This window comes from Filicampus tigris, chromosome 12 (assembly GCF_054856515.1).
Source record: "Filicampus tigris isolate MCC_2025a chromosome 12, RoL_Ftig_1.0, whole genome shotgun sequence".
Taxonomy (NCBI): domain Eukaryota; kingdom Metazoa; phylum Chordata; class Actinopteri; order Syngnathiformes; family Syngnathidae; genus Filicampus; species Filicampus tigris.
In genome coordinates this window covers 9869927-9897574 of record NC_141228.1, presented here as the reverse complement: position 1 = coordinate 9897574, position 27648 = coordinate 9869927, and the positions used below count along the sequence as shown (strand labels likewise).

Below are 27648 nucleotides of genomic sequence, written 5' to 3'. Positions count from 1 at the left end.
CTTTATTGGCAAAATTTGCACTTTTCCCCCCCTCAAAATTTTTTTTTTTTCCCCTTTATAATAAATGTTTTTCTTTTGAATTAATTTGATAATCTAAACATTTTCCTTGTACCGGTAATCCGTTTTTTTTCCCTTCCAGCTTTTGTACTTTATTCCCATATTTTCCCCCATAATATTCCAATTTTATTCTCATTAAATGTCCACTTTTTAGGGTGATATTCAAAGTGTCTTAGGTCTTAAACCTATTTTCTCACTATTTATTTTATTGCAAGGTCATCCTTCAAGTCTGCATTTCACTGACACCCTTTGGTAAGAAAGAAGCATGTTGTGTCCATGTGTAAGGAGTCACTCACTGGTCCAGGAAAGGATGAAAGACCTTCAAGTCAACAGTACTGATTCAATAAAGTTTCACTCAAGTGTGTATGTGATCATGTCCAAGCCCAATTAAATGTTGTCTGGACTGAAAATCCAGTGAGTGATGTCTCACTTGCTCATGAAGAGTGCTGACTCGTCATCTCAGAGACAAAGTACTGCTTCTTGAGACTTGGGGTTCCTGGTGCTAAAAGGCTCCTTTTCTTCAAGTACCCTCAAGCATGGGGTTTCTTTTGGACCCCAGCAACTTAGCCCGAAACTAAATGAGCCACTGGGCATTAGAGAGGGCTGACTCATTTTGGGGATTTTTTTTCAAGTTAGGTGCAGAACTTAATCGAAATCAAGATTTCGATTCAATTTGGACGTATAAAGGGTAGTCTGTCATTGTCCTCAGCAGTTTTCCAGAATCATTTGCGCAACACTGGGCCAACTGCATTTCCAAGATGGCCACGCCCATGAAAGCAAGCTTTGCATTGTACAAAATCATCCCAGAGTGTCAGGTTCAGACACTGAAAGAAGACTCAGAAAGTAAGTAAATGGGATCATAATTATTACATATTATTTATGTATATATATATATATATATTGAGTTAGCCCACTCTATTTTTCTGTGGCCCAAATTACACAAACAATTGTTCCAAATGCACAATGGACTTTTACATGTTACTAATTCAGAAGTACAGCAAACACTCAAGTATTTGTCTTGAAGTAATGCTATTTAGCAGCAACAACAAACTGCTATGTGCTAAATGTTTTAAAGCTTGAAGTGTTGCAATTCCTTTACTAATTCAAACTTAACCAACTAAAATGTTGCCTGTATCTTTAGCATGTGTCTGAATCCTGACAGATTGTGACATAACAGTGGAGGCTGATGTTTTTTTTTAAATCCACCCTACTAATTTGAGCCACTGAGAACTACAGTGGGCTAACTCCATTTTGTCATTGGTAAGTAATGGGCAAAAATTGGCTGAATATTGGACTCTTCTTGCACTCTTCTTTATTTATCGTGTGCCAGTGCATCTGCATGCTTGTATCACTGAATGCTATCGTTTTGCACGAAATAAAATAAATCGCTCTTTTGCAAAAATGACAAAACAGAGTTCGCCCACTGTCCTCGTCATTCTGTGGCTCAATTGTAAGTTTTACTTGGTGGTATATGCTTATGAAGTGCTGTCCTCACAAGTGAAAATACAAAAGCTGCTTTTTACTTGGTCTTCATGGAGGCTCACTTTTCTTTTCACACGCTAGGCTGCTCGAGAACAAGAAGCCACCTGCTTAGTTGCAACACACACATTATTTATTGTATCGCGTACTGGCGTGTACACAGGGTGGAATCAGTCAGACCCAGCCCAAGATGAGACATTTCAACCAGAGTGAGTGTTAATCTAATCATAGTTTGTCCCAAACTTTGGACAATGCAGATTTAATGAGTCCATCCAAGCATAGGGAACATCGCGTAAAACCAATCGGCATGTGTTTGAATGCGGCTTCTCTCATCGTGCTCCCGCGAGAAGCAGAACAAAAAGTTTCCACAGTGAGGACGTTAAACAGCTGCACGGCACATCTGGAACAGTGGCAACACGCCTGTTGCAGCCCGGCCGGGAAAGCTGCTGGAAAAAGGCGGAATGCAAATGGCTGCAGTTTGAAATGATCCAGAAGGATCACATAATAATAATAACGTGCGGTCAAGTACAAGAACAGTAAATGTATTCACAGCGCACACTTGATTGTTTGGATTCTCCGCGCAAAGCCGCTCCAGAACACAGAAAGTTGAAACTTTTCAATTGACTGTGAACGCATGTCGCCTCATTATTGAGATCCGCATGTGCGCTGCAGAAACACAAAACCACCACCACCATATTGTTACACAAATTGAAAATGGGCTGTATCTTCTTTGTAGTCTTTGATAAAGCGCCCTTGGCCGTGCCCCAAAAAAAGCGCCGTTTTTTTAAATTGGAGCTGATTAGATGGACATATGCACCTGAGCTCGTGTCCGATGAGTGGAAGGATATTCCAGCGGATGACAAGTGGAAGCTTTGAGGTCAGTCAGCTCTGGACTCCAGCATGATTTTATGGAGGGGAACATCTCATGTGGTGGCCCTTCATTTCTCCACAGGCGAGCACACCGCAAACTTCCTGGAAAACAACCAGCTTGTGTGTGTGTGTGTGTGTGTGTGTGGGTGTGTGTGTGTGGGCCGACACACATCACAAGCTAACACCTTTGACCAAAGATCATATGCTCGCATGGACCTCCTATTAAAAATTCCATCTCTGTCTGAGGGAATTAATTCCATCCATGTAACATTTGTGCAACGCGTGTGTACAACATTGACAATGTTTCCCCCTTAAATTTTTAAAATCATGTTTTGCCTGTACTTTATTAAAAAAGACGAAGTCAACCCAAGCATATTTTTTTTTCCAGAATATGTTCTATGCAGGCCCACTAGTTGAAATATGGCATTCAGATTAATACTGCGTTTGTGGAATATGAGTTAAGCAGCAACATACACACACTTTTTAGCCATCTCAGGTGGCGGCCATTTTGTCACTTCTGTCGGGCTCAGATAACGACCAATCACAGCTCACCTGTTTTCCGAAGCTGAGCCATGATTGGTTGTTATCTGACCACTGAGCAACTTCGATGTCATCTTCAGGCGACAGAAGTGACAAAATGGCCGCCACCTGAGCTAGCTAAAAATGGGTGGATTTCATATACTGTATTGTATTTCAACTAGTGGGCTTGCATAGAACATATTCTGGAAAAATACATGTTTGGGTTAACTTAGCCTTTAACTCATTCCTTGTCAGACATTTTCAGACCCTCTTTTACCTGAACGTTTGAAAAAATTTGAAAAAAAAATATACATATATAAAGTTCCTGAGATTGAACGGCTGGACTGTGAAAAGACAAGTAAATTTGTCAATGGCAGTGAATGAGTTAAGGAGATATCGAGCCTTTTCAATTGGCTTGTTTTCTTCAAAACCTCTGTATTGACTGCTCTGTTTTCTTCTATTGGTGCTGATTGAATAAATTAACTCACCAACCAACCAACCTCTACAACTCAACTGAGTCATTTCTTGTGTGGGGGGACCCTCTCGTAACTGGGATGTGGCTGCAAAGAAATTAACCAATCACATTCCAATTTAAATGAGCATAAGCACAAAGTCCCTCTGATGAACACTGAATAAAGTTCAGATGTTCTTGTAGGCTTTTCCTGAAGGTTTTGTGACAACGCTGAAGAAAAACAGTTCCGCAGCATGATGCTGCCAACATCGTCACTGTTGGCATGGTGTTGAGTGGTGCACCAATTGATACCCTTTGGAGTAATGGATGAAAGGTTCAACCTTAGTTTCATCGAACTGCAACAAAATCTCCCAAAGAACGGTCCATATTCAAGTTATAGGAGGGTGTGCACAGTTGAGCACATTACTTCAGTTGTTTTTACTTCCCCCTCTCAAAAACAAATACAAAAAAACCCCCAAATGATTTGTATAGGTCGTAGCACACATTATTGTCGGAAAAGGGCAGAGGGTAGAGGCAAGCATGCAGTCCAGTCTAATGCAAGGTGTACCACGGATCTTGCCCGGTTAGCAGCTCACCTGCAATCTTAATGAGGAGATGCGCTATGGACAAAAGATGGATGGAAATGTAACATGATGGGAATCTAATTCTTAAAAGAAAAAAAAAAGTTGGTTTGAGGATGTGCACATGACAAGTACACAAGACTTTTCTTCTTCTGGACAGGCGGTCTCCCTCCTCTCTTAAAAGTTGGCACAAATGACTGTGGACGGTTGTTTACAGTCACAAAAGTATGTTTTAAAGTGTTACAGATTTAGCAAAAGACTTGATAACAAAAACTCACACTAACATTAAGTTGTTGTTTTGTTTTGTTTTACAGTATATTTGTGTTGGTTGGTTGGCCTTCATTTTACAAAGGGGACTAATGTTGTTCTCACACAAAGCAACACAATTGACTCATCAGTTTGTGTATTGAAGTCCAGCTATAATGTTGCCAATATACAGTGCCATACATGTAACAATATAAAAAGGACTACATGAGTAAAAGGGAGAAAGAATATACAAAAATTTCATTCAATTACCAGTGAACAATTTCAATGTTTATGTACAGTATTTTTTTTTTTTTTAAATCCCAACTTGTCTTTTCATTTTACATTGAACACGATATGGACGCAAAACATACACAAGAGACTTGCATCAAAATAATAAATGATGACTTCTTTCAATACTATGACACACAGGAACAAATTGTTTTTCTTCTATTCTTCTAGTCAGACTTCATTCAAACGTTTAGTTCAAAGTGTACGGCGTGGTCCTTTTCAATAGGTCAAATTTAAAAAGAAAATGACATAAAATGAATCAAATGTGAGGACAATTTCATGTCAAGAAGCCGGATGCTGTTTTCATCCGCCATCATCAGCAACATTGCACGGTCTCGAACATGTTGACATGTATGACTGGACACACACACACACACACACACACATCTTACCTTGAGGTAAACACTGGTGGTCATGAAAGACAAACACATTTGTGCAAATTAAAGTAAAAGGTTGATAAAAAGGTCCAAGTAAGGCCTCAAATAAAAGAACAATAAGTTTGTAGGTGACACGAAGCAGCTAAAGTGGCTTCAATGGCGTACCTTTCACTTGCTTGACTTAAGGTCGTCGTCCGACATTGGTCCTTCACTTTCATGCACGGCCTGTGTTTACAGGCAGGCATCACCAAATCCAAAGAATACAATTTGGTGCCAGACATCGGAAATAAACGTCTCGAGCCGCGCGGGGGGGGGGGGGGGGGGGGGTATGCGGGGTCATCCTCAGGGTCTCTGGGGGTCGTAGTGCTGGTAGCGGTTCAGCTTGTCCGGGTCGTTGGAGGCCATGTGAGAGAAGTCCTGGAAGATGTCCTGGTAGGTTTCGTCTCCTGCAACAAGCAAAACAAAAACAACTGCCTTAACAAAAACTTACATCACATTCAATGTTGGCATATTTAGAATGTCTGCATTTTAAAAGAAAGTAAGGTAGAATATGTATAGACAGCTATAGATGGTTGTGGATCACCAGGTGGATAAGTGCATCTTAATAAATTTGAATATGAGTATAGAAACAGAACTCTAAAGACTCAAAAACGATAAAATGTGTGGAACAGAAATGACACATAATTTAAAAAAAGATATAAATACAAAAACAAATGGTTAAAAAATTGACTGAATGATAGCTACAATTTTTGGTCTTCTTGGAATCGCCGGTTCCGATCAATCTCGTGAAGAACAAATCGTCTACCTGAGAACTGAGCAATTTTTGCAAGCATGTGCATCCTGATGAAAACCTTTCTATGGGTCTCAAACCCGATGCCCTAAAACCAACTCGGTAGCACCTTCTTTGCCATCTAATGTGGGCTGAGCATGGCAGCCTCTCTCACTCACTAGCAAACCCTGGAAAGTTACAAAACAAGAGTTACTCTAGACACCAGTTTCAACACTAAATTGTACGTCTATCGTGACAGGACCCACGAAAAAGTCGCAGGGACCCGTGCCATAAATTGAACAGGAAGTCAGACATTTTGCTTAGAAGCAGCCATTGTGAATGAGTTCCACGGCTCGTATTTTTGACCAAAATGAGCCCCAAGGGGAAGCTATGGTAAAATGCATTTCCTGGTGACGATGTATGTATTTCAGGGTTCTGAATACAATGCCCCAAAACCCACCCTGAAAGAACTTTAAGTCGGCGAAACATGGCAGCCAAGTTTGAAAAGCTAAGAATGGAAAAATTTCAATCGTACAGTAATTGCTCCTTACATGGAGAACTCCCTGCTGTCGTCACTGGGTGAACTATCAGCTAATATCACGCCATGGTGGAAATGACATGACATTAAGTGAGAAATGGTAAGCCAGACGGCAGAAGGGAATGGAAACAAAAAGGGGGTCACATTTAGAAGAAGCCGAAGGGAAAAGAAGAAAAAGTCAGCCATACCTGTCAGAGCGCCGGCGCGGCTGCACATACGAAAGAGAAACCAGGCCCGGAGAGACAAAAAGATGGAGCAGAAGAAGCCGGGAGCAAGCAGACACTCGCGCACACACAGGAAGATAGCTTATTGGTAGCAACTGTATTGTGTTTAAAGTGCAGCCTTGTATTGACAACAAATACAGTTGGAGCAAGAAAGAAGCAAACACAAAAAAGGCACAAACTCTGGAGTGGGAATTTACACCAAGCGAAACAACCAAAAACTCTTAATTTGCCACTCATAATTTTTTTTTTTCTTCCAAAAGCTACAATTTGTGAAGTTGCGATCATACATGTTCCAATTTGTTGATCGGGCGTCGCTGAAAAAAAACCAAAGGAAGTGATGAGGCGGCTTGTCTCGCATGAGCAGCGTCATTCATCATCTGATTGTGCGATCGGGTGGCCCTCGTCTAGCGAGAATGATGACGATGGCGTCAAATCACTTGTTTTTGTTCCCCTCTCCGTGATTGCTCCGACTTCGAGACATGCGAGCATCCAGTCACTAATCATCGCTTTCATCCGACTTTTAACAGCTCACGACAAGAAAAATACTTCTTTTCTGTCTTTGTCATAGGTCCAAAAACTCCTTATTCCAAAAGTGACAATTGATTGCTTCTTTAAAAAAAAAAAAAAAAAAAGCAGCGTGCAAAGGCATTCAACAGTCCAGCAGTTCCTTACAAAGCACCAGAGGGCGCTACAGCATCATAATCATTTAAAGGGCCAGCGTGTAGAAGGGGCTCCTCGGTTTTACGATAGCGAAAAGACCAGAGGCTTAACTGAGTGTTCACACATTTGTGTCGTTTGAGAAAAAGAATTTGGAGAAAAGCAGGCCCATGTGTGGGTGAGTAAGTGAGTGAGTGAGGGCCAATACATCCTCCTACACACTGCTCCTTTAATCAAAGTGCTTGTGCGCTGTCCAAATATTTGGGGCTGCGCGGAGCAGCAACACCAGATGAAAATGTGGTACATTGTTACAACTCACTCGCTATTTACACAATTCGACAGCACCCCCCCCCCCCCCCCCTTAAGCCACCATCTTTTCGCCATCAAAAGCTAATTACCTGTGCTGATTTGCATTGAAAAGCAACATCGCAGTCATTTCGTACAATTCTGGATTTCCTGCCGTAACATTGGACGAGCACAAACAAATCGCCCGAACATCGAGTTGATGACCAGTGAGACTTTGGTCCAACAACATCAGTCAAATCCAATCTGCTTTTCTTTCTGTTCAGTCCCGAACGTAGTAAAAGTTTTTTTGTCTGCACATTTAAAGTGTGTACACTACAGAATTGCCTGGAAACAAAATAAGACATCAAGATGGTTGCATATCAACATTGTAACAGAAAGATGCTTCATGTTTGGACATTCAACAACAAAATGGCATTGGAAGTTGAAAAGACCGAGGAATTGGGGTGAAAAAAATAACATCCTAGAATAGAGTAGAACTACACTACTTTATAAACTAGACAGTCATTTGAAATGAATATGTATTCCCAATCAGGCATCATTTTCCCAAAGATCGAAGTGAACAAGTCTCATTTTGTGGTCGAGAAATGTAATGTAGTACTTTAAGGTGGAGCTAATGGAAAATCAGCAAGTGTGGTCTCTCTGAATTTAAAGGGAGGATGCAGCCTCTATCGAATATCCTAGCGCAGCTTTTCATTGTGTTGCCGTCAGTAAATCTTTCAGCACAATGTTGAGTGTCCTGCGTTGAAACCGAATATTGCAGTAAGGTGCGGAGTCACATTCGCACTGAAGCATCCCGGGGTGCTGCTGGTCACTAACAGAGTTGGGGCTGCGATCATTTTCCATTCACTGGAACTAATAAAATGCTTCCGATTTGGAAGAAGCAACTGAAAAAGATTTCAGTGATTAATGATGGCCACAAAACTCTGTTGATAATGTGCCTTCTCGGGAAAAATACTCTACAAGCAGGCCCCCTGTGTTGTTGTTATTTTTTGAGCCTGTTTTTGTGACACGCAAGTACTGTGCATTAGGTGTCATCCAGCTGCAAACTGATAAACTCCTGCATACACTTCCTGTACTGCATTTCAGTGGGGCTGTTGGCGTTATATTGACCTGTCTGGCTGTAGGGCCCCTCCGCCTCGCGCATCTCCTCGTTCATCTTGGCCAGTCGCAGCCTGCGCGGCAGGGAGAGAGGAAAACAAAGGACATTAGAAAGATTCTTATCAGTGATCAATAATCCCCTTTCAGGCAGTGCAGCTTTGCGAATGAGGGATGATTCTGACTGGCCACTGAATAAAATATTGTGTCTCTGAACGGACAAAATGAGATAAATGTGATCATATAGTGACACCTTGTGGTCGATTCTCCTTCGTTCATGCAGACAAGGAAATTGGCAGGAGATAACCATTCACAGCTATGAACAATGTAGGGTTTCAAAGAAGCTAACATGCTAACATGTTTTCCATATGTGAGAGGGAGCCCGGGTGCCCGCAGAAACAGGCAAAGTCCACACAGGAAGGCCAAGATTCGGAATACCAAACCTCAGTAGTGTGAGGCAGACGTACTAATAACCACGAGGCCGCCACGCTGGCCCGGTGGAGAGTCATCAGATCACCTGCTCTATAAACCTGGAGATATCACTTGCCACTGTCAGGGTTTGTTTCGTGACGATGACCAGCTCACAGTGAGTCCCATCTCATTACAATGATGGAGTATCACGAAAAAAACGGGCGCTGACCGTCCGTGTTAAACAAAACTGATGAGATGTTTACCGAGCCGAAACTTGGAGACAGTTCATAAACAAACGATAAAGACTGCGATGACAGGACAAAATTAACGATACTCACAATGTAACAATATCTGCATTGGCCGCTTCCACTGCGATGGCCAGCGGCGTTTTCTCATCAATGTCTGCAGCATTTTGATTGGCTCCTCTTTTCAAGAATAAACACACTTGCCTGAAAGTGAAAAAAGTTACATGTATAGTGTGCCCAAGTTTAGTTTATGAGTCAAAGAGTGTTGATAATAACCAACCCTGTGCGTCCTAGCATGGTGGCGTGGTGCAGAGGACCTCGACCTTGAGCATCCTGCTGGTTCACATTGGCCGCGTTTTGGAGCAGAAACTCGCAGGTCACCAATGAGCCCTGCAGTGAAACATCAGTGAAATACGACTTAACAAAAAAAAATATATTTCGTATATATGACAGTGACGATATTCATACATATACATATCGTCGCTGTCCTGTGAAAAACACTTACCGGTATTTCCAATTTTTGAAAAAAAAAAAAAAATGTTCACGTTAATGCGATGTCTGTAACATGGAAACACCATTCACATAAAAATAAGAAAATTGCAAAAAATGGAGATAAGTGTTTTTCACATGACAGCGACGATATAATACATAATATATACACACTTACATACATACTGTGTATATACACACACACACATTGTTTTATTATTATTTTTTTACTAATGCAGATTTGAGTTGTATTTGAATGATCTGTTGAAGCCTGCTTACCCCCCGCACGGCCATGATGAGCGGTGTCCTCTTGTCGTCTTCCGTGTTGACCCAGTTGACTTGGGCCCCGTGGGCCAGCGCCTCAGCCATGTCGGGTAGACTGCGCGCACATGAAGCCCAGTAGAGCTGAAGACCTGAACTGTACTCCTTGGGCTCATGGAACACCGTCTCCTTACAAGGTGATGGTGGAGGCAGGGTGGCCGGCATGGGCATGGGCGGAGTCTCAGCAACATCTTAAAAATAGAGACAACATAGCTTCATTCACACTTTCCAACTGAATGAATGCATGTTTTTGTTTTTACCTGCATCGGCCAAACTACTATTAGAGGGGGTGGTGGCCAGCATCTCCCTGCTGCCCTCCGCACTATGCTGGATTCCACTGTCTGCACTTTTGACTGCGGAGAAAGAACAAGGCCATCGATAAGGATGCACGGATGTAAAACAACCTGAAAAATTATGTTTGATGAACTTAATTGTTTATTTAGTAACGTCAATGTTTTAATACATTTTGTACATACATTTTGTTTTCACTGTGTTTTTAGTGCACTAACCTATGAACATTTATTCTATCAGGAAGTCATCCCAATAATTTTCTTTACAAGAAAATGTTCTATGCAGGCCCACTTGTCGAAACACGACATTCTGATTAACGGTGATAATGCGTTTGTGGAGTATGAGTCAAGCAGCAAAATCCACCCGTGTTGATTATCATTATTAATATTATGAAGACATTTGCAATTTTATGTTCTAATTTAGTACCGATTTTACTATCAGTTGTCACCTCGTCTTATCGGTGCCTATGAATAAAACCGTGTACATTATTCTTGATATTATCATTATTCACATACACTGTAAAGACGGGATGCGTGAGGACAAATCCCGACAATCAGGTCAGGGAACCACAACTTTGTGTGAGCATCATTCCCTCCCCCAGGAAAAAGACAACATGGAATAATTCCCTTTACACAAAGAAATCCTCTATTAGTAGAGTCGGGATGAGGGAGGAGAAGGCGAGAGAGGATGAAGGGTTTTTAGGATCACAGCCTCCAATTAGCAAGAGCCAAATGGACAAATGGGATGGAGAAGCAGGCCAAACATTAACAGTGAATACTTACTGCTCCTGAGTTTGGAGGAGTTGTCAAAGTAGGAGAAGAGTGAATGAAGCTCGTCAGGACAGAAGAGAGAGTCCCGCCGGGCCTCCGAGCCACTGGCAACAGCTACGCAAGGGATGATGGGATTTGGGGAACGGGAGATTGGGTAGCACAAGGTATTGAGAGGCAGGAGGGGGTTGAGGGGTGGGCGGGAACGGCGGTTTAAGGTGGGCGCGTGGAGCAGGTATTAGTCCAGTAGCAAAGAGCAGCCAGGGGGAGGAGACAAAATGAGACAAAGGACGAGAGAGAGGAGAACGAGAGAAGAGTGAAGCAGAAATAGTTACAGTAGCTGCTCGGCTGACACTGGAGGAGACGGACTACAAGAGGCGATGGGAGGCAAACAGAGCTTAGACATATGCTGCTCACAGAGAACAGACACTATGCCAAAAGCTTGTTCACAGCAGTGCAAAAAAGCACATTGAGAGCAGGGGGACAGGACAGGCTGCGATGAGGGAAGGAAGAGTGACTCTTAGGATGTTGTGCTGGTGTAATCATTTGTGTTACCCGCAAACCTCACTACACTTAAATAGGCAAGTTGGGAAAGAGGTTTGAGACGTGCCCTCCAAATACCGGTCGGCTCTGCATTTAACGGACCGTTCCACTGACCTGACTGTCCGGAGGTGTTGGAACCGGGTCGAAGTTTGGGGGTGGGCGGCGGCGGTCTTGGGGGCAGGTGTTCGGAGCTGCTGCTAAGACTCTTCTCCTGTTTGCTGAGGGACACCACCTTGCTCCGAAGCTCCTCATCAGACGGCCTGCGCACAAACCTGCGATCCACATACTTGGCCTTGATGTAGGCTTCCACTTCATGTCTGGTATAATAAAAAGGAGAAAGGCAAATGAATAGCTCAAAACGTTCTTAATCGCTCAGAAGTTGGATTCAAAAACTGGTTGATGCATGCCGCAAGATAGCAAATGCAAAACTGGTTAATACAACCCAACATATGATAGCAATCCAAAAAGGGGCTTTGATGTGTATCATGTTTACGTCTCAATAAACATTGGATGATTATGTAACGCATTGGGGCAATGTCCTGACGTGCTTTCTACAGTTGACAAATAGATGATAAAGAATTAGTCAAATCAAAAGTCTGCATACGGAGTCAGTGAATTAGTACAGATTATCTTGCTTGTAAAAAAAATAAATCAATGAATGCAAAAATCGGTCCCAAATAAAAGTATACCTTGGGTCTCCTGGCTGCGGTTTTCTCGCTCCCAGCTCCTCTCGCCGAGCCTCATATATCTGGTTAATAACTCCATTTCCAAGTTCACACATTAGCTGTGAATGATGGGTTAAAAGAGAGAAAGAGAGCGCACTTTTGGGTTGAACAGATCCTGCAACTATTTGTTAAACATCATGAAATAAGAAAGAAAGAAAGCTTGATTGAAAATGAAGACAAAAGTAGTTAATGTAAAGGAACAGTGTATGTTAGGAGGGTCTGTGCATTTGTTGATAAACATTAAAGCGGAAGTCAACCAAAACATATTTTTTTCCAGAATATGTTCTATACAGGCCTACTAGTCTAAACACGGCATTCTGATTAATATTGCGTTTGTGCAATACGAGAAATCCACCTGTTTTTAGCTAGCTCAGGGGGCGGCCATTTTTTCACTTCTGTCGACTGAAGCTGACATCAACGTTGCTCAGGGCTCAGATAATGACCAATCATGGCTCAGCTTCAGAAAGCAGGTGAGACAACGACCAATGAGATGGCTAAAAAGTGGATGCCTTTTGCTGCGTAATTTATATTCCACAAACGCAATATTAATCAGAATGCCGTATTTCAACTTGTGGGCCTGCATAGAACATATTCTGGAAAAAAATATGTTTGGGTTGACTCTCTTTAACTCTCTTTACCTTAAGCAGTTCTGGCTCCCATGAATCCAAAGTCAGCGACCGGACCTTTGAGAAATGAACTCCCAGACTCCTGGACATGAAGAAAAATTGACCCAATGTTGATTACAAGTGGTCATTTGTTGCTGTCGTTGAAGGCCAAGAAAGGTCATTGCAATGAAGTCTAACATGTTGTTTAATGATTGATTCAACGAGTTGCAAAGGTATTAGCCTCACTACTTTCAGCTTCTAAAAAACTGCATCGGATGCTTAAAGTACTGCCATTTTGTTTCCATTCATAATAGTTATAATAAAGTAAATAGGCCTATAAAAGACACATTTTGCATGACAAACAACTAAGTTTTCTATTTGGTGTTATTAACTCCAGATAGTCATGTATTATCGACACTGGGACCGGGACACTGAACAGTTTATATTACATTTGTATGCTGCTTTGTTTTGAATGAAATAATAACATAAAAGCCTGGATATTTATTCCACTAAAGATTATGTTTCTGAAACCTCTTGAGTTTTGTCTTCACAAGACTCCAAAAGGAGATTTCCACAAAAAAATGTATAATTTGAACTTTCTATATCAAGCTATTTTTACCTGTGAATTCCAGAGCATTGGATACAAAGGGTGATGCCTAGATTGATGCTGGCCCAGCGTGGATCTGGCTGGCCGCAGTCACAGCAACAAGCGTTGCCCGGGATGGCGATGACTTTCTGCAGGGCACTCTCCCCTTTTAGTGATCTCTCCTTGGGTTCCCCACCAGAGTCTAAGCTCCCTGTTGATGTGGAAGACTTCCTGTCCAGCTTCTGTGGTGGTAACACAGTAAAAAAAACACTCGTGATTTGTTGGAATGGTCCTTGCTGAATCATGACACTTCAGGATTGTCGCTACTGTGGTTACACAAATCAACACACGCTGCTACGATGAATATCATCTTAAATTGAAAAAATATAAAGATATTATTCCAACACATTTTCCATTTTCCTTCGAAAGATTCCACCCAACGCCAGCCGTATGTGTTTTAAAAATCTAAATCTAACATCCAGTCAGCCTTGCTGCGTTTTTTTTTTCACCTCAGCGTCATCTCCCTTGTCGCGGAAGGCAGTGGCGATGCTGTTCTGGACTGCTTTGATCCACGCCTGTCGCAACTTCTCAGAGTCTGCTTGCATCATGCAGCTCCTGTTGGGAAAAACAAGCGTCACACAACTGCTGCCTGCTTAATATGCACGAGCATGTGTGCCATTGTGTGTACGTCTTGTCTTAGGATGTTGGTACATTGATACTTTTACATATTCCTGTGCTCATTAAAAGTGACAGAGTAACTAGTTGTGCCTCGAGCTGTGCTATAGACGTATTTTGATTATAGATGTCTTTTGTGTGCAGTGCGTTTTGTATGTGCACTTACTTGGTGGGTGACACCACCTCGAAACAGAAGCGTCGCTCTAAATCTTCACAGTGTTTGACTGTGCATAGCCTCAGGTCTTCCACGACCACTGTCGGGTTGTCCTGTGGCAACATAAAAAGCAGTGGGTAATCCAAATGTAAATATCTTTCGTTGGCTTTGTAAAGTGTCCCTGGTTGAACCCAGAAAAGTAACATGCACTAATTTGATCATGTGTCAAACCCTAATCCTATCATTCAAATTTATCAGCGTTACTCCCTTTCACAATGAACCTCTAGAGTTGAGAAATGGCACAATGGAGCAGTCATGCAAATAGTCAGTTTGGAATTGCAGGTAACATCGACTTAATGCTGAAACATTCTGTTATCCTCTAAAAATAAGCAACAGACATGCATGTTTAATAGTTGAGGTTAGTTTACTGTGAGTCACTTGACATACCTTGAATTTTTTCTGGTAAACCAGCTGATTGTTTTGGATGGAGAACCACCGTCTGAAAAGAGATCAAAAGATTTTTAGCAGAGGAAATCCATTCCTTTGTGAGGTTTGTTCTTTTTTTAAAGACAATGGCAAATTCGTTTTTCAATTCGGTTTACTTTGGGCCTCGAATGAATGAAGTGATCTCATTATCATATTCACTCTATTAAAACCAACTAAAAGACCAATAATCAATGTGATATAAATTTCTTCATTCATAAAGACGGGTCAAATCAAGCCTCATCTCACATCCCTTACTCTCAAATTGTTTATGTGTCGATATTCATGTTATCTGAAGTGGTCCTGTCATACCGATTCCATGTCTTGAAGGCGTTGCTGGCCCTCTTAAAAAGATATCCCTCCATGGCGATGCCATTATCTGCATCCACGTTGTATTCCAATTTGGTGTCGTCATTTGAGAAGTCCTACACAAGGGGGAAAAGGTTGGAAAGGAAATGATAATAAATAAAAAGCAACACCAATTAAGAAAGAAAAACAAAACAGTAAAATACATAATCCTTGCAAACACTCGGTGTAACTGATTGCTTTCGGGTGATGAGTGAGTCTGCACTTATGCCAGAGCCACTATTGAGTGGAACGTGACCTCTTACTATTCAGTGATGTTGGTCACACTGACCACACCGCAAAACTTTTTGAAGTTGAAGTAAAAGCAGTCTGCTGCTGTCAAATCATCGGACGTGTTGTCATGGGACCTCCACCGTGCTCGTATGACTTCAACTACCCGAGTGCTCTATTGTTACACTGTGCTAAAACCCCTCCAGCTTCATCCGCTTCAAATGACACCGAACGCTGGGATGCATGCATTGTGTGCGAGTACGTGTATCCTTGAGGACTCAGTTTACATCAAGGGCAAGCGATCTGTCAACCAATTACAGCTATGGTAAGCTACACTTCCATGGACAGACGTAAACCTGGCCGTGACATCCACCAGAAGTGACACTTGGGGAAAATATCGAGTCAGTTTCCCATCTGCAGCGTCCATTCCAAGATGGAAGATTTTCTTCCTGCTGTGTCGAGATTTTTGTCCATTCAACCAGAACATTGAAGAGGTCAGGGATCACTGAAGATTTCTTGGCCCACATCTGTCTTCATCCCAAAGCAATGGCGAGGCTTTGAATATAATTAATCGAATTAAAGGATTGTCCCAAGACTTGATTAGAAGAAAAGATTTATTCTGATGATTCTTATACTAATAATAAGGGATCTGACATAATGTGTTTTTGATTGAAGTATGACTACTGTGTATTATCAATTCTCTCTGGAGTCTACATAGTGAGCATGGATGCATGCTGTAACCTAGCTCCATGAAAGTAACCCGGGGAAGAATAAGCAGCTCAGTCAAACCACCATTTCATAAGACACGCAACGCACGGCTGAATATCATGGTCCACATGACAGACACTGGAACAACTGGGGTTTATTTTTGGGTGCACAACAAAGGTCCCGAAAAGGAAGGCAATGGGAAAAGTCCTACATTCACCTCTTACTTAACATGGGACAAAATTAATCTGCTGGTGGACCATTACTGAAAGGTTAAATTGGGCTGAATGAGGAGACTCCTCGCAAAGTAACTTTAGTTTGGGCCATGGACATGTACACAGACAGTGATATGCGCACACCACTAATTACTGAGATCAAAGAAATAAATGCATCAAGTGCAACACTGTTGTTGACTTCAATCCAATGACGCGACTTCACAGCAGAATGGCAAAAACAATGAAGCATCACAAGAAAACATGCCGCAAAATGAAGACGTCTACATGATCATGTGGAGAACTCTTAAAGAGGAAGTCAACTCTAACAGATTATTTTCAAGAATATGTTCTATGCAGGCCAACTAGTTGAAACAAGGCATTCTGATTAATATTACGTTATACGAGTAGAATAGTGTAATAGTAGTGGAATACGAGTAGAGCAGCAAAATCCACGGATTTTAGCCATCTCTGGGGTCGGCCATTTTGTCACTTCTGTCGACTGAAGATGACATCACAGATGCTTAGGTCTCAGATGACGACCAATCATGGCTCAGCTTCAGAAAACAGGTGATTGGTCTTTACCTCAGCCCAGAGCAACTTCAACGTCATTTTCAGTCGACAGAAGTGACAAAATGGCCGACCCCAGAGATGGCTAAAAACAGGTGGATTTTGCTGCTTAACTCATATCCTACATAAGCAATATTAATCAGAATGCCTTCTTTCAACTAGTGGGCCTGCATAGAACATATTCTTGAAAAATATGTTTGGATTGACTTGCGCTTTAAATGAAAGGGCAGTCGTGGGTGCAATCGGGGTACACAAACACTGCAACACAGTCTCGGTTGGTTAATACGGTAAAGGAGAGACGATGGCGAAATGTTTGTTAGGAAACGTAAACCAAACAGAAATCAATGCGGTGATACTACGTACGGAGGACGACCTCCAAGCACAAAAGTTTCGGTGGTCTGAGTCGAACTCCGTCACCTCCTAAATGTCACACAGCAAAAAGAAAAGAAACATGTACTTCTTGGCCCAAATAAAGATTTGTACCGGTAAATAAAAGAGAAAAACCAAGCTGAATGTAAGACAGAAACAAATACTGTATATCAACAACAATCATGGGCATAGGCTCACAAATTGACCAAAGATGCACACAAGCTGACTCACCAGATACCAAACATAGTGGAAACGACTGAAAATCTTCATTTTCAACAGTCCTGTCAAGTGTTTGCAATCCTTTGCGATACCCTTATGGGCTCAAGAAGTCTTCTGCATCAAACGCTTTTAAGTGTAGCATCTCTAAGCAGCATGCCCATTTCCAAAACAAATAAAACTCCTCCTTTGGCGGTGTGTGTGTGTGTCTGTCAAAACTCTGTCACAGCCACTGCTACTGATCCTCCTCATGAGGCCTTCCACTCTGAAGGTCACCTGTGTGCCTGTTTGTGTGTGTGTGTGCGTGTGTGTTGGAGATCCGATATTAAAGGGGACCGTGCTAAACAGCTCAGTCATCAAACATTTATATGCTATTGAGGTTAGCAGCCACACACTTCGCCTTTCCTCAGTACAAGCTGCCCTCATGAAAGCAGCCATGCTCTTTCCCCTGTGGCCAGAGTGTCATGGGTGAGTAATGCACACGGTGCAAATGATTCACAAGATAGTGGACGTCCTAGAAATGAAATAATATCACACGGCTAGAGACAACTACAACATACAGTATAGCACCGGGTATACAATTAACTGTTTAAAGTGGAAATCAAGTCAAAAATGGTCTTTACAATAATATGTTCTATGCCCCCCTACTACTCTAAACACAGTATTTTGATTAATATTGCGTTTGTGTCATATGAACGAAGCAGTAAAATCCACATGTTAGTATCCATTTTAGGGGGCGGCCGTTTTGTCACTTGCTGTCGACTGAAAATGACATCACAGCTACTCAGGGATCAGGTAACCACCAATCACGGCTCACCTGTTTTCTGAGTTTGATCATGTGACTTTCCAAGCTGAAATCTATTTAAAAAAAATGTCCTGACATAACTCATAATTCAGTTTTGGAGATAACGTGATAAAATTATCAAATGCAGAAATGCTATGTTGATGCTTGTATTCTACTAAAGCTTCTTTTTAAGGCTTTCTAGTTTTTTGTCCTTTGCCCCAAAAACAAATAGCAGTCTTAGTCTACGGAAAGGAAGCCAAAGTGAGGAAAAAGGCGACCAAACATCGCTTACCTGTAAAGCAGCCTGAAGTAAGTACAAGGAGAAATTGGGAAAAGAGGATTGGACATTTGGTTAGGAGAATAGAGACAGTGAGCGTTGCAGACAGACAGCATTTAAAATAGGAGGATGAGGAAGAGAGGTGTTAAAGTACAAACATGAGCTGGCATAAGAAGAAAAGCTGGACATGCAAACAACACAACTAGTGAGCCAATACGACAGAGTAGGATGAAAATGTAAATACGTGGAAATCTATACCTCCTATAACTTACCTCCACACACATAAATGCGCATAATGAAAACAATCCACTGACAGACAAATACAAGAGTTAATATGTGTTTGTAATCTTTGTATCGTAATGAGGCTATGTTTGCAAATAAAAGGCTACCACAGTACAGTGCTACCATATGAGCCACTGAAATGTTACGCCGTTTACCGTCAACATTTAATAATGCATTGGTCTGTGGTTGAGGTCATCCAGGAGTATCGCGTTACATACACCTGAGGGTGGAGTACTACCTCCATTAGCTAGTATAGTACGGTGAATGGCTGACATCTCGTCTTGTCTTGTATCGTTACTATTAGCTTTAGGGTGCTATCTCACTAAGCGGCGAACGCTTGCGCAGTAGCAAATGTTGTTTTTTTTGTCAGGGTTTGTTAAAAGTTGCAAAAGGTTGCAAAGCCGTTCACAAACAGTTTTAATGTTCGTAAGCAGGTTTTTTTGTCGACCCAAATTTTGAACAATGTTCAAGAATTTGGTGTGCAGGGGAAACATTAATGAAGAAAGGCATCATTCCTAATTGCATACGTTTCATTGGTGGTACAATTTCCAGTTACCTTTGTGTAAAATTGAATGAAATCGTTGCCGCAAATCTGTACCTTTTGCTGGATGGTGGAGTGTTTTTGCTCCATGTCCCGCTTCTCTTTGGCGGCATCCACAACCAGCTGGTCCAACTGCAAAGGACAAGAGATTAGTCAGACATGCTAAACCACCTGGTCACACTCAACACTAAAAACAACCGCTAAAAATGACAAAGACACGTTTAACAGCAAATTTTCTAATGTAATCTACAAAACTGATTAATACAATTCCAATGGAAAACAGATGCTTCATATTCCCTTTAGATTCTTGAGATGAGAACATAAACTAGATATGAGAATCCCTCTCCGACAAACAAGACTGACCGATCAGCAAAGGAGACATCTTGTGTGAAATCAGGTGGGAAAATGAATGATTCTCTTCAACCATGCATGTCGAAATTATATTCACAGAAAGAAACAAATGTTCTTCTGATCAGAGACGAAAGCAACAAATCTGCTATGTGCTAGTTTGCCTGAAGGAGTTGAGGTTGAAGTCTATTCATTATTTGTTGCCCCAATGCGACCTAAATCAGTAGGCAAGACAAAAGGATCATTCTCTGGTGACTGGTCAATGAGTCAAGAGAGCAAAATTAACAAAAGGTGAGACTTAAGTGTTACACTGACGCGTTTTATTTTTTGAGAAAAAGTTGTGTTTATTATTTTCATGTTTTATGTGAGAATGGAAAATTACTTTTTGGGGAGGCAGAGAATCCACTTTACAAATATAGGAGGAAGGAACAACTACTATTTCCCCATGCGGCGTGCATTATAAAAGTTATGTACTTAAAAGGGGAAGTCAAGTCCAAAACGTTCTTTACAATGATATGTTCAATATGCCCCCACAAGTCTAAACACGGCATTCTGATTTTTGCGTTTGTTGAATATGAATTAGCAGCAAAATCCACCCGTTTTTATTCATCTCAGTGGGTGGCCATTTTGCCACTTGCTCTCGACTGAAAATGACATCCGGGCCTAGCTAATGACCAATAACAGCTCAAACTCTGAATATTCCACAAACGCAATATTAAAGAGAATGCAGTGTTTAGACAAGTGGGGTTGCACAGAACATATTATTGTAAAGAACATTTTCGAGTTGACTTCCACTTTAATATGACAAACCCATGATATGTCATATAATGTTAATTTGGAGGAAAATACTACAAACAAAGACCTATGTAGTGTTTAAAAAAAAAAAAGAAAAAAAGCTGCTTTGTTTTTGGGGGAGTGTAGCCTTTTGTTTTGTTTGGGCAGGAAATGGGTGGACGGCAGAGCAGAAGTATGATAGCATCAGATGGGAAATATTTTCCGGCTGTCACAACCGTAACAACAAGTCCAGTCCAGTCCAGATTGTCTATCTACATACATTTGATTGAAATGCGTGTGAAGCTCCCCGCATACCTTTCGAGAGTGACTCGCCCAAAAAGTCTAATGTTTTATGCCTACAAAGTATTCTCCTAATAACGACACTGAATTTAACCAAATTCCCGACATGTGTACATACGAATATTACTGTTTAGGCCATACTAAATCACCAGATATATTTACTTAACTCATGTCCCCACCCATCCACAATAACATCCCAATAGAATTAGTAATATTTTTCTGTTTGCAGTGTAATTTCCCTGCCCTTAGTCATACATTGACAACAGACCTGTTGACAGCTCCTCCACACCTCCCTGCACAGCCGCTCCATCTTCTTCAGCTTCATGATAGACTCACTGAGAGTTAATCCTCTTGTCCTTGCTTCCCACTGTTTGGAGGCTGATTCTCCCTCCTTGTCACTTTTACACAGATCTATGCTCAGTGCAAATGCAGCTTTCCAAATTCACTCAGCGGTGTTACGCTTCATGGCTGAATTGTTCCTCTCCCAATTTTCCTCTTCTGTCCTTTGACTGTTGAAGCCACGTGTTTCCATATGTGCCTCTTCCTTCTGCGTGGATCACTATGGAAGATTGCACTCCGCCTCTCATCCTGTCCTAAATATGTGTCAACAAAAGCTTCTATTTTCCTGATACTGTTCCCTCTTGTGGAGGTTGGTTCCAATTTCAACACATGAGAGCTAAAAACCGCACTTGTCTCACCACTCCAGTTTAGAGGAATGTTGTTTGAACTGTTCAGAATTCACTCACAAATAAGTATTCTCTGTCCTTCCTACATAAACACTATTTGGTCCGTGCTTCTGTTAACAAACGCACTCCACTACTTTTTTCTTCTTTAACTCGTCAACTTTCAGAAATAGGACGTCTCATTTAGTGTTTTCTTTTCCTGATATAGCCTCTGAACCACCCGCTAACAATCCACAAGACCTCAACAAGATTCTTAGGTTTCTCCACCGCATTCTCTCAGCTGACTCGAAACTCTAGTGAGACTGACGGTGGGAAAATACGTCTCAAGCCTTCAAGCCGCCTTCTTCCTCATTCTACTGAGATCCCCATCTCAAAGTCACACATGGGTTAAGAGGTAGGACTGTTCATCATAGGATGCACACAGATTCACTTCACAGAAAACCATGAATTCAAATACTATACCACTAACTATGGACCTCATATTTTAAAGACCTCAAATACAGACAAAACCTAAATTAGTCCATGAACAGAACTGCTGTTATGATGAAACTACACCACCCCCCAAACATAATAATGAATGTTTATCCACCACACTGTAACGGTATGTAAACATTTTTTACAGTTTGTCCGCTGCTTCACTCAGGATAACTCCAAGTTTGCATGTGATCAGTTATACACACCGTTGTTGTACCTGTGTATTGTGTAAATATTACATTACACATTACGGAGCCTCTAAGGTGACATGGAAGTAAAAAACAACAACTTTGCGTTCCCTCGCAAAAATTGCGAGATAACGCAAAGTTTTTTGCGAGGGAACACATTTTGTTTTAAGTGTGTGTTTATGTACTTCCGGGTCAGTTTAGCAGCTAGCCTAGCCTAGCCTCTAATGCACGGCTGTTTGATAGACGACAGTACGTCAGAGACAAAGAAACCGTGCTTGATATCAAAAACTGATTTTAGGTCTTTGTATTACAAGCGAATTTCAAAGCAATTCCCTTAAACCCACCCATGGCTGAAAACGCTCCCTTTGTTGCTTTTGTTTACCCGGAAAATGACCCGTACGTACATAATCATTCCCTCGCAAAAAACTTTGCGTTATCTCGCAATCTTTGCGAGGTAACGCAAAGGTTTTTTTTTTTACTTCCATGTCACCTAAGGGGCTTCGTAATAGTTGCACACGTCTGCTTGAAATGAATATGTTATAAGTCATGTTGCAGTTTTCATCCAATGCAATCGCCAGTTTTTATAATATACAGGAAAGCAGAGGCAGCAAAGCAACTTGTGGAGCGTGGGAGGGTACTGTAACCATGTTGCTGATAAGCAACCTATGCTTGGATAGGCACCGCCCTGTGCAATAAGGTGTGGGAAGAAATATGTGATAAAGGGAGCCAAAGGGGGGAGGGGACTTCCGTTGCCTCTGCAGGAAAATATACCTGCAACTAAGGCACACTAATATTGTATGTCCTGTGTGTACATATGCATGTGAGTGTGGTGTACCTGTCCTCCGAGCTGTTTCATTAGTGGCTGTAACTCACTGAAGAGGTCATAGCCTTGGTGGAAAAAAGTCAGGTGGGCATACATGAAGGACAGCATCTGTGGTGAGGACAGTCATTATCCATTGAACAGCGTTGCGTCTCTCTGACTCATTAAACAGCGGAGGATACTGTACGTACAGATTTGAGGATTTCCGATCTTCTCTTGGACTGTAGCACATTAATCTGAAAAATAAAATAAAAAGTATTAAGCCAATATTGAGTGATTGTGGTTATGATGGAGGCCACAAGGAAAAAGGTTAGCAGGACCAAAGGTTCCTTGTATAGACACCAGGGGGAGCTCTGTATGATGTTAGATGCTACTGTGTCACCAGCAGCTTCTAATTCTTGCCCCTGGCCTTGTCTCGGCTTCACTCTATTATCCGCTATCCTCATATGCACCGGCCCCGCTTCTTCTTCCTTCAAAATCTATTAATGTTTTGTTTCACGGGCATTCAAAGTCACTTAAAGAAAATGCTACAGAGCAGAGCAGAGATGGGCAATTATTGTTTCATGACTTGATGTTGCAAGTCTTTTCCAAAGTCATCTTGATCGCCAAATAACAACTGCAAGTGGACTGCAACTTGACAAGATTTAAACATCCTTGATTCATTTATTGTTGCACCAAACTTACAAATGCTCTGTGCACTCTCTCTAGGGCAGAAATTACGTTTTTGCTTGAGTGACATCTGCAATAGTAAGGTAAAACTTCATACTGCTGTACTATAGACCCAAGAGTCAAACAATTTGGAGTTTAACCAAGATTTTCTGGAAAAAAAAAACAAAAAAAGAAATACACCTCAAAAATGAAACAAAACATGGAGTTCAAAGAATCATCATAGGTTAACGTTTGAAAATCAGTGAGCAGCTAAATGATTGAATTTACGTGTTTTTGCTTTCTATTTGGGCTTTTTCTGTGCTTTTGTGGGGCCATTTGTGTGAACCAGAAATGGAACTTCTCATGACATTGGAAGGTCATGAATATGATTTGTAAATGTTTTATTTTTAGTCATTATTATCGCATGCTTCATTTCAGGGTTATGAAGTTTAGCTAACTGCATATTAATACAGTTTGACATACGGTCCCAGTAAACATGTATTATGATTTCGTATTTGTTCCTCACACTACCAAAATTAAATTAACAGTAGGGCCTCGCTTCATGATGTGATGGTGCAGAATTTTATATTGCACAACAGAGAAATGTCATAAACATGGCAGGCATACAAATTCTCTCCCTACCTCCATCTTGTATGTCACTTTTCATTGTGCAATGTCCAACTACACTAAATGGCACAAAAAGAGCAGAAAAGCTCAACTCCAAGTATTAGCTGTTTCTTACATGACCCATGAGCGGAACATTTCTTTCTGCTGTGTCAGCACCTTGCCACATAGATTTCCAATATGCAGACACAAAGGCAAGAAAAACTGCCAGAGCTAAGCTTTGTCTTCGAAGAGCAATCATGTGATGAATCAAAGAAGCACACTGGCAAACCTATTTACCACATCTGCATTTTTTGCTTCGTAGTCTTGCCTTTGAGGCTTTTTAGTTTAGCCTTACACATGCCATAATTTTACTTCAAATGTGGTTGTGAGGCTTTCTGGATTAATACTCATTCTATTGCTCACTTCCTCTTTTACATATTCTTCACAATTTTACTGAAATAGGTACCGGTATGTGTATCCATCTCCTTACTATATCTTAAGCACAATTCCTCACTAGTAATAATACCAACTACAACTTTAGATGATTAAATCCCCTATCATGTGGTGGGGTGTATTACTTTGTATTTAGTGGGATCAAGCACATCTGAGGCTCATTCTTCCTTGTACCACATCAGCATGTTAAACCCTGACTCAGCAAATTAGACTTTCGGTTCTAATCTCTGACTGCTCGTACAGCATTTTAGAACTCCTGGTTAAGGAAATACGCATGTCACTACTTATTTTTGTCCTTTTCAAAAAAATAACTCATTCACTGCCATTGACAAATGTATTTGTCTTTTCACAGTCCAGCCATTCAATCCCAGGAACTATTTATATTTTTTTTCAAATTTTGTCAAACGTTTGGGTAAAAGAGAGTCTGAAAATGTCTGGCAGTGAATGAGTTAATACTGTAAATTAACTAAAATCACATGATGTGATTATTCAATTAACTGGAATAAACCCTGAAGAACACCAGCCAATTTAAGTATCGAGAGCATTTTACTGATGTTAGACCATACTGAAATATTATTTTCAACACAAAATAACAACCAATGAAATATGATAGAAGATATCCGACACTAATGCCTTCCAGAGAAAAATGTATATCATATCACTCGATTTCCTGTCAGTGAATATTACATTGTAGATAAATGAATATGCCACCCTACCTGCAAAACATAGTCGAGGACGATGTGTCGGAAGCACTTGCGCGTGGCGGTAAGGATGTTGGTAGCCTCTTCCACCTCGTGCTGCTTGTTGCGGGGAGCCTGAGCATTTTTGATCAGTGCTGCTTCCTTTTCTTCACTCACCTTGTCAAATTGCTTCTTGGCTTCTTTAAACTTACGTAGGTCGCTGGAAATTGGGATAGGGTGGACAGACAGGTAGAGTTTTAGGTGATTTTGCCAAGGTGTCGGTAAGTGAAAGTGACGTTTGAAAAGAAGCCGAGCGCTATCATTAATTTCGACCAAATGGTTACACAGCAGGGTCAATGATACATTTAATTAAATTTCATGATGCTAATGAAACTGTGTGTCAGAGTGTCTGCACTGCGCACATGAAATATTCTTGTGTCTCACCTTTGTTCTCTCATGCCTTTGGGCTTAGAGAAATGAAGTCATATTTGAATCCTGTAAGGCAGTGGGTAATTATGGAAAAACGCATTTCCCTGCTCTATCTGAGAAGCATTGTGACTACTTATGTGGGTGTTAAGCCCCGGTGAGCCAGGGGCAAAAAAAGGCTAATTCCTAAAAATCTAATTAACTAGGGTTAAGGTCCCACATCTTCTTCAAAGTACAAGCCCACCTGGAGTGCTATATTTGGAAATAAGTCTCCATAAAAAACACTTAAGAATAAATAATTTTGCATCCTCCATCCACTCTTATACTCCCTCTCTTCCCTCTCATATAATTTCTGCCTTTGCTGCAGAATGCTAAGTCATTTATAGCCATTACATAAATGATCATTCTTTTAATACTCACTCTTTCACAAACGTTTGAAGCTGGGTCTTGATTGATCTCTGGGCCTGATCGAACAGTATCTGCACAGTAAAAGATCATTTCATTTAGATGAGTCACCGTTGAATGAAGCAAGAAAAAAGAGTTCACCGACAGAGTCACAAATAGCAAGTATTATAACTGCCTTCACTTGGCAGGTGACAAGCTACTTGGAAAGTTGTGGCGCTCCGATCCATCGGCCACCGATCATGATTTCCGTGGAACTATGTGATCGGCATGTGTGCCAATCCCAAAAAACGATCACCACCAACTCGTATTTTTGAGACCATCTTGTGTGCAGTGTAGTGTCTTCAACCGCTCTTCCTTCAAACAGTGCAGGCGTGCAGCGGCAACCCAAAGAAACATGTCTGCCTCGTGGATCTTTGTGATTTCAGAGTGATGTCACGTTTGCATCACCACCAAAAGATACCTCGAGGAGAGAGAACTTTTAAAAGCTTCAAAACAACTAATGTAATCTGACATTGGAACAGCAAACACTGGGCGGAACACGGTGAGGTTTCGGAGCGGAAACCATCGAATAGCAGCTTAAGCAGCCCACAAGTCCGTATGAGCGTGACAGTTAGAAGGCGAAACAAATAATTCAATTCATCGGACTAAATGACCAGCTTTTCTCCGTGGTGACTCAGTGATGACAGTCCGCCGCCGCCGGCTACGCGCTGCCTATTGACAGGATACTCTCAGATCGAAAGTCTCTTTAAAGATGCCTCTCACATCCTCTGTAAGTTTGCTCCGATTTTTTACAAAAAAATCTCTCAACAGTAAATATTCTTGGATTTCTCTAGTTCTCTGGCGTACTCGACAGTTTTACATGAGGACATTTCAATTGACGATATCTGGTCAACTGTTTACGTGTGACATGATGTATTCTGATCTGCCGTTTACATACGCCTATTCCGATTGAAGCGAATATATGACGTGTGCGAAAGGGATATATGACCCGTGAGAACCCGAATGAAATTCAATTTGGAATCGACCCGTTTATTCCAATTGATGTGGTTTTTTTCATTCCGTTTGGTCATTCTGTTTTGTTCTAATCGGAATGCGTGGCTCCATGTAAACCTGGCTAGTGATTGTCTTTGTGTTGAATCCAAATAGGATTTGCAAACATCGAATTTTACTTAGGAAAGCAATGACCAACATTCTTCCTTATTTTTTAACATGTTACAGACAGAACCAGTAACTGAAAGAAAGTTTATGTTTGTGTATTTTCTGCACCGGCGTTTTGAAATAATGTCCTGTTTTTTAATAACAAAGGGATGGAAATTGTTCATTTTCATCTGAAATAATCTAAAAAAAAATAACTGATCGATTAATCAATTATTCTAATAATTGTAAATTGCAGCCCTAAATATATAAAATATAACAGCAAATCCATGTGATCGTATCGGTCTACCAAACGTGATTCATTGTGACACTGCTTGCTTATTTTTGCTATTCAGTCTCACATTCATTACAACCACGCAAAGATTTCTCACGAGCGCTTCACCCTTACTATGGATTCTATGCAA

The 27648-nt window shown here is 41.2% G+C and overlaps 1 protein-coding gene and 1 long non-coding RNA gene across 4 annotated transcripts in view; both read right to left on the bottom strand.

The window, feature by feature from the left end:
* Window positions 1-1647: 1647 nt before the first annotated feature.
* LOC147138302 (uncharacterized) lies at window positions 1648-2901 on the bottom strand. Its single transcript, XR_015089066.1, has 2 exons — window positions 2354-2901; window positions 1648-1979 (listed from the first exon to the last, which is right to left on the bottom strand). It is a non-coding gene; the product is annotated as an uncharacterized LOC147138302 (long non-coding RNA).
* A 1454-nt stretch (window positions 2902-4355) lies between these two features.
* LOC147138301 (arf-GAP with coiled-coil, ANK repeat and PH domain-containing protein 2-like) overlaps window positions 4356-27648 on the bottom strand; it is a 36351-nt gene continuing 13058 nt past the window's right edge. The window contains exons 5-26 of one of the 3 annotated variants that reach the window (XM_086046690.1): window positions 26105-26163; window positions 25295-25478; window positions 23063-23107; window positions 22887-22982; window positions 19342-19416; window positions 18477-18488; window positions 17179-17235; window positions 15065-15177; window positions 14717-14768; window positions 14282-14382; window positions 13950-14055; window positions 13474-13682; window positions 12888-12957; window positions 12214-12308; window positions 11639-11841; window positions 10997-11098; window positions 10184-10276; window positions 9882-10114; window positions 9394-9503; window positions 9207-9317; window positions 8473-8534; window positions 4356-5314 (exon numbers count right to left, since the gene is read on the bottom strand). In XM_086046690.1, coding sequence (XP_085902816.1) covers window positions 5211-5314; window positions 8473-8534; window positions 9207-9317; window positions 9394-9503; window positions 9882-10114; window positions 10184-10276; window positions 10997-11098; window positions 11639-11841; window positions 12214-12308; window positions 12888-12957; window positions 13474-13682; window positions 13950-14055; window positions 14282-14382; window positions 14717-14768; window positions 15065-15177; window positions 17179-17235; window positions 18477-18488; window positions 19342-19416; window positions 22887-22982; window positions 23063-23107; window positions 25295-25478; window positions 26105-26163 — 2292 coding nt within the window. In that variant the 3' untranslated portion in view covers window positions 4356-5210. The remainder of the gene's footprint in view (window positions 5315-8472; window positions 8535-9206; window positions 9318-9393; window positions 9504-9881; window positions 10115-10183; window positions 10277-10996; window positions 11099-11638; window positions 11842-12213; window positions 12309-12887; window positions 12958-13473; window positions 13683-13949; window positions 14056-14281; window positions 14383-14716; window positions 14769-15064; window positions 15178-17178; window positions 17236-18476; window positions 18489-19341; window positions 19417-22886; window positions 22983-23062; window positions 23108-25294; window positions 25479-26104; window positions 26164-27648) is intronic. The other 2 variants (XM_086046688.1, XM_086046689.1) reach the window with 2 other exon arrangements.